The sequence below is a fragment of the Benincasa hispida genome, chromosome 3 (assembly GCF_027475165.1).
Source record: "Benincasa hispida cultivar pf3 chromosome 3, pf3_genome.v1.1, whole genome shotgun sequence".
In the NCBI taxonomy this organism is placed as follows: Eukaryota; Viridiplantae; Streptophyta; class Magnoliopsida; order Cucurbitales; family Cucurbitaceae; genus Benincasa; species Benincasa hispida.
Window position 1 is genome coordinate 72822303 of NC_143480.1, and position 13903 is coordinate 72836205.

The window sequence follows — 13903 nt, forward strand, 5'->3', positions numbered from 1 at the left end:
GTTCGGACATTCCCATACTGGGAGGATATGTAGCTTAATCGCATGCTGGAGAAATAACTGGACTTCAGAAAAGACAGGTCTCTATCGTCAGTTAGGCGTTCATGGCTGCTCCTGTTCAGAATGCTTGCGTACCACTGAATACTGGCGCCGCTATGGATTAATTCACATGCTTCGTACTCGTCGAAGTAAATCAAGCGACCTTCGTCAGAAAAGCAGGCCATCTTGGAACCTCGAACAGCTACAGGAACGGGGTAATGCGTGTTGAAGTAATGGGCCAGCCAACTATGGACATAATGCATGGGAAAGTGAAAGTCCATGCGCCTGATTGGGTTCGAAGCCTCTGCAATCAGCCCTAGGCCATGATAGATGTTGGCCAAGACCGGAACGACGAGACTATAAACAGTTCTGTGAGCCATCAAACTAGCCATTCTAAAGACCCCGGGGTGAAGGTAACCTCCTTTCTGGGGAAATACAAAAAGGCATAACCAGCAGGATAGAAAGGCAGCCAGATAAGTTTTGTCCTTCAAGTCGTCTTCGACCTCTAGCTCTGCGATAGCATGTTCTCCCTGTTTGACCAATCTCAAAATGCAATCTGCGTACCATCAGGATTTTGCGTGGACCGAGATCGAGAGGCTTTCTTTTGCTTCCGTGTAACGGGCTTGACATATTTGTGAGTCCCTAGGAACCAAAAAGAGATGTAAAAGCTGATAGACACTGAGGAGTCATGCTTCGAGGGAGTCATGCGATTTTCTCTCTGCAAGCACACTATCGAAAAATACTCCTGAAAAAGGTGTTCACACATCTTCGGCAAGTACCTCTCTTTGTCGCGGTGACCGGTTAGCTCTTTGAGGGAAGGAACCACCTCCTCGTAAAAGTTTCCTCTGACCGGAAGGCCCTCGAGCAACCAGGGGTCCCATAAAGAAATCGATGCTTCGCCCACTGCGGTATGGAGAGTATTGATTGATGGGCACCAGGCTTCACAGAAAGCTCAAACTATGTCACCATTGCGATCATACGTGTACAAGGAGACCGTCACTGCGCCAAGAAAACTGATTTCATGAAGGAATCGTTCGTTTCGACCTACTACAACCTCAAGCCACTCCCAGTAACAGTCAACGAATCCGAATTCTCCAGGGAGTTTCGTCACGACGGTCCAGCGGACCTGACCCTCAATTATGCGATATCCAAGAGTTAGCACTCGATCGGGATTTGGGGTCTCCTCATGAATAGAAGATCGCAGGATCCATGCACACTCTCCTTGGGTCAAGGGCGCTTCCATCGACAATTTGGAAAGGATCATGTTGTCGTCTAGACTTGGCCAACGATCAGCGAAAGGACCGGTATAATGATTTTGCTATAGAAAGGCTAAGTCTTTCCTTCATGGGCTGACTCCGGTCTTTAAGAATCACGAGATACCTCTCATCAGATGAAACGTGCTCGGTGAAGTGAACCATTGTTATGCAAAAAAATATCACAAGGGGATAAGTTTCAACCATTCAAAGAAAAAAATAAATAAATAAAAAGAGAAAAATAAAACCTCTATCCTCTGCGACAACTTGCTAACAGAAGGGGACTGGGGGATTCGTAGTAGACCCTTCTGAAATCGAATGGGAGAGTTGTAAGCCTTTGCGGGACCCCTCCCATGACGACCTGGATGCACGAGCGGCGCATAATGCAAACCTTTCCAGGATCCGCCCTAAGGTGATCGAATGGGAGAGTTGTAAGCCTTTGTGGGGCCCCTCCCATGATGACCGGGATACACGAACGGTGCTACAAGGCAGACCTTTCGAATATCCTCCCTAGGGTGATCGAATGGGAGAGTTGTGAGCCTTTGCGAGGCCTCTCCCATGATGATTAGGATGGACGAACAACGTAATAAGACAGGTGTTTCGAAGATCCTCCCCAGGGTGATCGAATGGGGGAGTTGTATGTCTTTGCTGGGTCCCTCCCATGACGATCAGGATACACGAACGGTGCTACGAGGAAAACCTTTCAAGGATCTTCCCTAGGGTGATCGAATGGGAAAGTTATTAGCCTTTGCGGGGCCCCTCCCATGACGATCAGGATGCACGAATACGAGGAAGAACATGTACACGAAGGATCGGTCACACGGACGTGAGAGAAAAAACCCACCCTGATTACTGACGGCCGGCGAGATTAAAAAAAATGGTTGTGCTCTCTTAAGTTACGCTTCAACTCCTAAAAAGAGCAGGGGACGAGTTAGTAAAAAAATCAAGGATAATAATAATAAGTAAATAAATAAATAAATTAATAGTAAAAAAAAAAAAGAAAGAAAGAAAAGGAGATTGTGGAAAAAAAATTTAGAAAAGAAAATAGGAAAAAAAGGGGGGAAATTTAAAAAAAAAAGAGAAAAAAAAAAGAAAAGGAGATCGTGAAATAAAAAAATTTAGAAAAAAAAGGCAAATAAGATAGTTAAAAAAAGAAAAAAAAGAGAAAAAAAATAAAAGAATAAAGAAAGAAAATAAAGGGAAATTAAAAAGTAATAATATATATATATATAAGAACAAAAAAAGGAGCCCTAGTTTGCCGATGTCTCTTTTTTTTTTTTTCCTTTCACTTGCAGCAGCCCCCATCTTCTCCCTCACTCCCTACGGCCACAATCCCCATCTTCTTCTTCACTCTCTACGGCGGCACACACTGCCACGGCTACCATTATTGGCCGTCGGAAAGCCTCTGCAGTCAATTTTTTCCCTTCCGCCTCTTATCTTCCCAAAACTCCAGCTCTCAGGTCTGTCAATTTTCCCACAGGCAGGGTCGTCGTTCCTTGCCATTTCCATGAAATATGTTATCCACTCTTTCCAATCTCTTACTCATAGTTACCTTGTCCCTCTCCCTCTCTCTGTCTAACCAGATGGTACTCATCAATTCCCATTTATAATAGCTGCATCTATGGCCACCCACAAACAACTCAACGACGATAACATCAAACATGGAAGAATAGTTGGCAACAACCTCACCGGTGTCAATGGCACAATTTCTAGTCTCTCCGGAAAGCAAGTGGACGTCGTGAAGCGGATCCTGAACGATTCATGTTATTCTTGATTACTATGATGTTCAGAAGTTAGGTAAATTGTCGAGCGATAACACTACAGTTCTCACAACTTTATTTCAGGCAAGCGGTGCCGCAACAAATCAGCAAGGTTTCATCAAGGTTAAATTGATTAACGAAGGTGAAGTCGCGTTTGGATTTGCTGTGAAAAGAGCACCGGCTAATTCAAAATTGGTGAAATATGTTGCTTCTCAGCCATAGTACTGTCATCCAAGCAACTCTTATTTATAGAAGAAAAAATAGCAAATCAGAAATTCAAATAAAATCTAGTTAATTAGATTTTATTAACTATATTCTTTTGATTTTTGGGTGTTTGACGAAGTGTAAACTCAAATTTGTGTTGAAATTGGGATTCTGTTCTAAAAAAAAGTGTTGTGCAAAACTATATATATATATATACTTCTTTTTTCTTTTTTGGGCTTACTCCAATTCAAAAGGAAAACTTCGAATTATTCCACCCAATTTGGATAGGTCTCAGAAATCTCACCCCAATATAAATAAAAATTTGATAAGATTCAAATTAAATCAAGCTGAAATTGATATAAAACTCTTCTAATTTTCGCATGAGAATTTAGTTTTATTCCAAATTTTTGTATAAGTGGGGGACTCAAATCCAAACCGTATTATTGGATTGAACAAAAAAAAATTATATCCAAAATCAATTATTTCTCGAGTCAAAATTTGACATTCTCTAAATTTTATATCAAATAACAAAAATTACTATTCCAAATTCAAGCCAAGATTTGGGTGCCAACAAAAAATTTTGGCCCAATGTCGAGACCTTGACATAATCCAAGTGTTCTCAAATCAAAATATAAGCATACTCTAAACATTCACCAAATCAAAGTCATATTAAAGAAAGAAAAGTCAAAATTCTACTTTAAATTCAAATAAAGAATTGAGTACACTCCAAATCTAAGAAAAAGAATTGTTGGAATTTGAGATACTACTCAAAAATTCAATTTACAATTAAAGTGGAGCATAAATTCTACTTTAGTTCAAATTAAAGTTTACTCGGGAACAAGAAAGTTAGGAACATGTATTGATGTACCAGATCTGCTAATGCTCCCAGGTTGATGCGATGTATTCCACCAGTTGACTGAAAACTTGATTATTGGTATATCGATCGGTCCAACACGGATTGAAATAGAAGCCGGTTCGACAGGAAGTTTTTGAAAACGCAGTGCACCCAGGTAAATAAGGAACGAGATGAATACAGAGGTTAAACGAGCATCCCACACCCAAAAGGTGCCCCACATAGGTTTTCCCCGAAACCCCCCAGTCACTAAAGTAAACAACGTAAAAAAAGCACCCATTTCTGTACCGGTTCCGGAAGAGCGAAGAAAAAGGGGATGTTTTGTTAATAGGAACAAGAAAGTGTTTATAGCCGTAGCGATATAAACAAGAATACTCATCCGAGCTGCAGGAACATGTACATACAGAATACGAGAATTTCCACCTTGTTGAAGATCTAGTGGTGTTACCCGAAGACTTAAATGAGAGGGTTGATTCTCCTGTTTCGGATGCCTCTGGCTGGGAAGAAGCCCTAATCTAAGGACTGAAATTCATCTCTTGGCAAAAGTGTGTCAAACAAACAAAATTTCAAATCAAATTTTTGAGCTAAATTCTCATATTTTGGTCAAAATGATGCATCAAAATAAAGGTGTTAAAATCCCACTTTGATTCTGAATTATCTTTTCGAGATCTATCCACCGTATAGACGTGCATAAATCTCGAAAATGGGTCATTTGTTGGACGAGAAATTTTGGACTAATCACAAGTTGCCATGTCGTTTACTAAATTAATGACGAATTCCTAAATCATTAAATTTGGGTCCAATTAGAAGTTAACGTATGTCCCGAATTGAATTGAAGACAAATTTTGATGACAGTTGAATCAGATGAGATTAAATTGGTTCAATTGATATTATTATTGGATATTATTTGGGTGAATTGGACCCAAATTTAAAATCAGACCCAAAACCAACTAATTGGACCCAAGGGCTAGGCCCATGGTCCAATCAAGCCCAAGTCCACGAAGCCCGCCTGAGAACTCTATAAATAGAGAAGTTCTCTTCATTTGTGGAGGTAGTATTTTCTACATTTAGAGAGTCTAGAGAGAATTCATCAACAAGCAGAAGACTCCTAAGACTTCTGAAGCTGCACTCCTATAAGACAGAAGACCCTTGAAGACATAAAGACTTTTCCAAGACTTCTACTTCAAGCTTCCAAGACTTCTACTTCAAGAACGTTTGGCGCTTTTCTTCTTCAAGTCAAGCACATTCACCCAACTGAGAGAGAATTAGAGGATCAAGTATGAGAGATCGAACCACATCGCATTAAATCAACTTCAACATCAACACTAACTCAAGTTCAACTCCATGAAGTACGTTTCTTCGGAAGCCTTGTGTGAATAGTGGGGTGTGTATTGCTCATGTGTTCCATTAATTCAACACTAATAATAATGATGATGATAAACTAAATGAAATTAAAGCAACCCATAAATTTCTTATACCTAAAAGAATACATTTCTCTAAAAAGAAAAGGCATCCGTGTAATAAGTAAAATTTTTGAAGGGTATAATAGTCAAATAATATTAAAAAAAAAACTTTTTAATGTAATATAGATTATGGATTATGGATTAGACCCTAAATTAAAGGGATTCTTCATTTGTAATTATATCTTTGATGATCATTGTCTTACTCAGGTAGGTTATGTTAGAATAATTGCTTTAAATCTATATTAAATAAATTAACTATAGAATCATTCATGTTAAATTATCAAGAATAAATAATATATCAGATTCTATCAAGAGATTGACGATAGCTTCAACATGATGATAATTTTAAGATGACTATTGTCTTCCTCAATCAAACTTTGAGTGCCCTTAGTGGAATCTCTCTAGATAGGATTCAAGAAAGACCGTGTGTTTATTGTTTTGGTATATAGGGGACCATGATCCTAAAGTCTCTTTATATATTAGTTCAATTAAGGTTCTCAATAAACCCTAATCAACTAGGAATGAGCTTCTACCCATTAAGTTCTTATTCAATTAGGAATCTAGGGCCTTAGTTAATTAGATCACTTAATAGATCCTAATCTAATAAATTAATCAAATGTGATAAAATATTAATCCATGTACGTAGTCCATACTTTAATTATACGTATTGTTATTTAAATACGTTTAATAATCTCTCATTTGGGCTATTCTGTGTACCCGATGTAATTAAATCACATAAACTATAAACACACATAAATAGGTTATTTCAATAGTAGAATTATGCTTTAGTTCAATTTGGTCCATCTCCTGTATTAACATGGAATTACGACGACTTTTGTCACTACCCTTATAACTAAACCTTCCTTGATCATCAATTCCAATTCATTCAATGATATTGATCAAGTATAGATGGATAGCATGAAAAATACATGTAAAATGGTCTAGATTATGTCTGTTTCCAACTGGTCTAAATTCCTTAGTGAGATCATTCTTAAAAACTTAATGTCAAACCGCATTTGCAAAACCACATGTATGATAAACAAGTTCAGATAATAAAACATAAACCATCAACTTTATTCTATATAGAAAATAAAAAAAATAAGGTCAAAGAACATCCTCAATAACAAACTCCCACTAAACCATGAGATTAGAAAAGTGACTAACACCAACGTGAGCAACATGTTGATGAAAAATTTTATGTGGTAAATCTTTAGTTAATGGATCTGCCACCATAGAGTTTGTTTCTATATATTCTATCGAAATTTGATCATTCTAAACTCTTTCTTTCACAACCAAAAACTTCACATCTACATGCTTTGCTTTGTACTGCTTTTGTTATTGTTGGAATAAATTATTGCCGACTTATTATCACAAACTAATTTTAGTGGTCTTTTTATGCCAACCATTATTCGTAGCCCAGTGATAAAATTTTGTAACTATATTCCATGATTGGATGCCTCATGTTATAAACTTTGCAACCATGGTAGAAGAAGTCATAAGTATTTGTTTAATACTTTTCCAGGATACGGCTTCTCCAGCCAATGGGAGTCAGAATACCCAATGATCTCTAAAAATTCTGATCTGTGATAAGTGAACATATAATATTTTGTTCTCTGTAAATACCTTATAAACTGTTTACCTACTTTCCAACGATCCATCCCTGGGTTGCTTAAATATCTACCTAACAATTTAACTATGAACGCAATATCTAGATGCGTACATACTCGACCATTGTTAAAATTCCAATACCCGATGCATAGGGAACGTTCTGCATCTCCTTCGTCTCGAATATAGTCTTGAGGTGTTGACGTAAATGAAATTTATCACTATTAGCTCTCAAAAAGAGCTATTATTCCTAGCTTAATTCTGGCTCGTTATCGAATTTTACATGTTTATTTCCCTATTTTGTAGGTACTCAGCGATCATGAGGCGGAATTGGTGATTTGGAGCCAAACAAGGTTGAATTGAAGCAATTAAGAGATGATTTAAGCTTCTGGGATTCAAAGGATATGAGACAACCAAATTACCATTGAGTTCTATCGAGTCAAATTCCACCAAGAAAACAAGTATTGAGCACGGAGGAAGCGAGCAACAAGTATCAAGTAGCAAGCAGCAAGTATCATGTATCTGGCAGAACACTCAACGTTGCAACGCTCTTCTCAAGCCTTGGTCCAACATTCACTCGACGCTGGAAGGCAGTAGCATCAAACGCAGGGCAGCGTTCCAACGCTTCTCCAAGCGTCGTGACGCTTCAGAGTTAAATCAACACAAGCGTTGCAACGCACCTCGACGCTCTACCCTCAACGCTAAAAGGCAGTGTGCTCAGTGTTGCAACGCCCCCTTTAAGAATTGCAATGCTACGATAGTTGACAAAAAATTGATGATCGTGCGGTGCAAGCAAGCATTGCAACGCTATTTTGCAGCGTTGTGACGTTGCGAGTAACCTATAAATAGAACGTTGAGGTTCAGCAATAGAAGACACATAGAGAATTAAGAGTTACAGCTGCCAAACATTTTCGTCTTCCAAATAAAGTGAATTCTGAGAGTTTAATTCAGTCTAAGAGCCATTTAAGCTAAATTCCCGACCGATCTTCATCAAAGTTAGCCTTGACTCATTCATCTGATCATTGTAATATGGCTTTTAGAGGCTAGGTAATTTTGTTGGGATAGTTTGTATGCCTTAATTCTTGAAGTTACCATTTAATTTATTCAATTGTTGTTAACTCTTTGGGTGGATTTGATTTATTAATAATAGAAATTTGATGAATTTTTCTGACAAACTAATTTATTAAATTTCTTGCATGCAAAATCATTCTACCCTATGCATAATCGAGTGATTAAGTTGCATATATTAGGATCACATGTTTAGCATCTAGACTTTTTCTGGCTAAATTCATGTATGCCCTAGTAAAATCTTCCCAAATAAATCACGCTATAAGATGTGGCTTTCCGACTTATAGTGTGTCTCAACAGTTGAACCCTTTACTTAATGATTTTCAATTTTAACTCGTATGTTGCCGAGAAGGAAAAGTTTAAAACTGATTTAGGGCTAATTTAGATTGTTATCAAAATTAGCTAATTAGAATTTCCCTTTGGTTTATGACCCGCTCCTCTGGGAGTGCACATTTTGTTTTCCCTGCAGATATTGACCAGGAGGAGAGGAGAATCCGAAGGAGACATAGAGAAGAGATCCCAGAAGAACATCCAAGAATAGCTGACAACACAACCATAGGAGAAGCAGTCCGTGAGAAAGCCTTGAGGGAACTGGCAGAGCCCAATAGGGACCAGCAGCCCCTGTGCATCGTATTTCCACCTACCACGATGCCATTCGAACTCAAACCACGACTTATCAATTTATTGCCAACCTTTAGAGGACATGCAGGGGAGAACACTCATAAACACATCAAGGACTTCCATATGGTTTGCGTAAGTATGAGACCCTATGGAGTTACTGAAGAGAAACTAAACCTTAAGGTGTTTCTTTTTTCACTACAGGATGATGCCGAGGATTGATTGTACTACTTGGCTCCGGGTCAATCACTACTTAGAATGATTTAAAAAAGAAATTTCTTGAAAAAAAATTTCGACTTCTAGAGCCCATACCATAAGAAAGGATATTTATGGGATTGAACAGTTGGTGAGTGAATCTTCATCTCTGAGTATTGGGAACGCTATAAACGATTATATGCTAGTTTCCTTCATCACCAAATTTCTGACAAGTTGCTAATTCAATATTTCTGTAGTGGCTTGCTGACAAATGATAGGAACTCAATCAACTTGGCAGCCAAAGGTGCTCTTGCTGACAAAACACCTAGGGAGGCTCAGGAATTGATATCACGCATGGCGGAAAACAACTAGAACTTTGGCACCAAGGCCAATGAATTCGATTTGATTGGTAATTTTGAAGTTAAAGAATTATAAGCCCAACTTTCTAACTTGACTTCTCTTGTGATGCAGTTGGCCCAAGGAGGAGTGGCTCAAGTCAAGGCTTGTGGAGCCTGTGGAGTACTATGATCTCAAGCATGTCCTCAAGCATAAGTACATGCAGTTGGGGGTTACCAAAGGAAGTACGACCCGCTTGGCCTGGTTTATAACCCAGGATGGCATGACCACCCTAATCTGAAATGGGGAGGTTGAGGGCAAGGACAAGGGCATGAAAATTCTAATCAACCATCGTCGTCTTCCTCGGGTATGTCTTTAGAGGACAATCGCCACCATCCGGTAAGACCGATGAAGAAACTGAAAACAATGAAAGTAAATCTGGAACACCATCATGCACTCCCAAGGTAAGTAATCCTCCTTCACCTATTATCGAAACTTATGTTCCTAAAGCTCCGTTTCCTAGCAGACTAGCACGACTAAAACAAGAACAGTGGGACGAGGAGTTGTTCAAAATGTTTAAAAAGGTTCAGATAAATCTTGAATGCAATCTAGGAAATCCCCAGGTATGCTAAATTCCTAAAGAAGTTTTGCACCAAAAAGAGGACAGGTAAGGATAGAGAAAAGGTAGCAGCAAGTAAGAATATATTGACTCTCCTGAAACATAAAGAATATATTGACTCTTCTGAAACATAATATTCCTGAAAAATTTCGAGACCCAGGTATGTTCACTTTACCTTGCATAATTGGTAATAGAGTCATTCGACATGCCATGTTAGATTTAGGGGCCTTTGTTAATGTAATGCTTTACCATGTTTATGAGGATTTGAAATTGAATGATTTGCAAAAAACTGTTGTATGCATCCAACTAGCTGATAGATCTTATATCCAACCCTTATGGATTGTTGAGGATGTATTGTTGCAAGTTAAGGACTTTATTTTTCTAGGTGATTTCTATATATTAAAAATGGATGAAATCTCTACACCTTCATCTTCTACGATTCTGTTAGGTAGACCCTTCATGAAAACTGCCAAAACTAAGATTGATGTAGATAAGGGATGTATACCTGTAAAATTTGATGGGGAGGTTGTATCTTTTAATATTTATGATGCCATGAGATTTCTGGAGGAATATCTGTCCTTGTGTTTGATTGAGACCCATGATGTGATTGATGAGATTGTGTTGGATGATGATAATAACTTTAGCATGTTGGTTGCCCCTTTTATTGATTTGGATTCGCCTGATTCACATGACTTATCTCTTCCTAATGTTGATAATAATAAAGTAGTAGAATCTTCTTCTGCCTTTGATATTCTTGATTTAAAGGTACAAGGGATTGAGCTAAAGACTCTCCCTAGCCATTTGAAGTACGTGTACATGGGAGAAGGAAACACCCTTCCAGTCATAATCTCTAGGGAGTTGACACTTGCCTAAGAGGAATCCTTGATTGAAACTTTGAAAACTTACAAGGAGGCCATTGGGTGGACTTTAGATGATCTCAAAGGAGTAAGCCCTTTACTTTGCATGCATATGATCACTCTAGAGGAAGGTGCCAAGCCCACAGTCCAACCTCTCAGAAGATTAGATCTTGAATTGAAAGATGTCGTTCTCAAAGAAATCATCAAGCTCAATGAAGCCGGAATCATTTACCCAATTCCTGACAGCAAATGGTAAGTCCTATCCATGTTGTTCACAAAAAAGTCGACATGACAATTTTGGAGAACGATAAGGGAGAGATGGTGCCAATGCATGTACAAAATGGATGGAGAATGTACATCGATTTTCGAAAGCTCAACGAGGTAACCAATAAAGATCATTTTCCTATTCCTTTCCTGATTCAAATGGTGGAATGGTTCGCCAGAAAACCATTTTTCTGTTTTATTGAAGGCTTATCTGGATTCTACCAAACCCAATTGCCCAAGAAAACCAGGAAAAGACCACCTTCACTTTCATTTACGGTACGTATGCCTTCAGAAGGATGTCATTTGGACTTTGCAATGCCCCAGATACATTCTAAAGGTGTATGATGAGTATATTATCTGATTTTATAGAGAAGTACATAAAGGTGTTTATGGATGATTTTACAGTTTACGGAGAGTCTTTTGATGATTGTTTGCATAATCTTAGTTTTGTATTGAGAAGTTGCATTGAAGCTAACCTTGTTTTGAATTATGAAAAATGTCATTTCATGGCCTTTCATGGTATTGTTCTAGGACATCTAGTCTCAAGGAATTGAGGTAGATAAAGCTAAGGTCGATGTTATTGCTAACCTTCCCTATCCTACATGTGTCTGGGAGATTCGGTCTTTTCTTGGTAGCGTAGGTTTCTACAAGAATTTTCTGAAGGACTTTTCGAAGTTGACATTTCCACTATCGACATTGCTTCAGAAAGATGTCACATTTAATTTTGACAAAGTGTAAGGAGGCCTTTGACACTTTAAAGGAGAAGCTGACCACCACCTCGATTTTGCAACCTTAAAGATGGGATGTACCGTTCGAGATCATGTGTGATGCTAGCAATCTAGCACTGGGAGCGGTACTAGGATAAAGGATCGATAAGAAGAGTCATGTCATATGTTTTGCATCGAAGACCTGGAATCCTACCCAGATCAACTATACCAGACCTAGAAAGAATTTTTTGCCATTATTTTTGCTTTAGATAAATTTCGTTATTATATTCTTGGCTTTCCTGTTACTATCTTTACTAACCATTTTGCTTTCAAGTACCTGATGACCAAGAAGGAGTCAAAGCCCGACTAGTGTGTTGGGTGCTCCTCCTTCAGGAATTCATCCTGACTATCAAGTACAGGAAGGGAGCAGAAAACTTGGTAGCTGATCACTTGAGCATGATTTTACAAGAAGAGGACCCCGTACCTATATGAGAGGATTTTCCAGATGAGTTCTTATTCCAGATTGCCACACCCACTCATGGTATGATGACATGGTGTAGTAAGTTTCCTTATGACATTCCTAGTTCTAGGAAGGCCAAATTAAGAAGTGATTCAAAGTATTTCATTTGGGATCCACCATACCTTTGGAAGATTTATTCTGACGAAATCATTAGAAGATGTGTCCCAGATGAGAAGTTTAAGTCTATGCTTGATTTTGTCATGAGATGGCCTGTGGTGGGCATTTTAGTCCTAGGAGAACTGCTAGGAAGGTATTAGATAGCGGGTTAATTTGGAATTCTCTGTTAGCTGACTGTTTTGCATTTTGTAAGTTTTGTGAGAGGTGTCAGAGATCGGGATACTTGTCTAGGAGAATGAAATGCCATTAAATTCAATCTTAGCGTGTGAGGTTTTTTATGTATGGGGGATAGATTTCATGGGTTCCTTTCCTTCTTCTTATGGCTTTCTATATATTCTTTTAGTAGTTGATTATGTTTCGAAGTGGGTTGAGGCAATCCCAATTAAGAATAACAATGCTACTGTGGTTTCAGGATTCTTAAGAGCTAACATCTTTTCTAGGTTTGGCATACCTCGAGCTATAATTAGTTATCAGGGTACTCACTTTTGAAATCAAACCATAGAGGCACTTATGAGAAAGTACGGAGTTCACCATCGAGTCGCCACTCCGTACCACCCTCAAACAAATGGACAAGCTGAAATCTCTAATCGTGCGGTCAAGAGTATCTTGGAAAAGACTGTCAATCCATCTAGAAAAGATTGGAGCACGTGCCTTGACGATGCTCTTTGGGCCCACTGAACTGCATTTAAAACTTCTATTAGAACAATGCCCTTTAAGCTTGTATACGGAAAGGCTTGTCATCTACCAGTTGAAATTGAGCTTAGAGCATATTGGGCTATTAAGAAATGTAATATGAACTTAGCCCAAGCCGGTGAGGAGAGATTATTAGAATTACAAGAATTAGAGGAACTACGCTTGGAAGCCTATGAGAACTCAAGAATGTACAAGGAAAAGTCAACTCAAGGCTCTCAATTATGCCCGGTAAAGTAATTCTTGAGGAAGTAATTTCGAGTTGGGCAGAAAGTGTTACTTTTCAACTCAAGGCTCTCAATTATGCCCGGTAAAGTAAAATCTAAATGGCTTGGTCCCTTTGAGATTGTTAACTTGTTTCCTTATGGTGTAGTGGAGATTAGGAGCCCAGAGATGGAGAAGGAGTTCAAAGTGAACGGACACTACCCTAAAATATTCAACGAAGGAGAAGTCAACATGGTTTGCTCAAAACTCATGTTGACCCCACCATCTATCTCTTGAGCCTATATCACCAGGCGTTGAGCAAAAGACGTTAAATGTTGCGCTACCTGGAGGCAACCAGAAGTTTGAATTTCTTTTTCTTTCTTCTCTTTGTTTTCTTCATTTTGTTTTGTTTTGTTTTTTTAATAAAAGAGAGGCTAACTTCATTTATTTTCCTCAAGAATCAAAATTTCTGCTCTTGAAGGAAGGATTTCAATCGTTCATACTTGTGTCAAAAAATCCAGGGGAGTTTTACTG

The 13903-nt window shown here is 38.5% G+C and overlaps 1 protein-coding gene and 1 long non-coding RNA gene across 2 annotated transcripts; both read left to right on the forward strand.

Moving 5' to 3' along the window:
* Positions 1-2539: 2539 nt before the first annotated feature.
* Positions 2540-3358, forward strand: LOC120074061 (uncharacterized). Its single transcript, XR_005480877.2, has 2 exons — positions 2540-2749; positions 2873-3358. It is a non-coding gene; the product is annotated as an uncharacterized LOC120074061 (long non-coding RNA).
* Positions 3359-11155: 7797 nt separating this feature from the next.
* On the forward strand, positions 11156-13405 carry LOC150037517 (uncharacterized). The gene is made up of 3 exons (XM_090312031.1): positions 11156-11407; positions 12361-12608; positions 13177-13405. Exons 1-3 carry the CDS (start codon positions 11156-11158, stop codon positions 13403-13405), a joined length of 729 nt encoding a protein of 242 aa, XP_090168157.1.
* Positions 13406-13903: the final 498 nt, after the last annotated feature.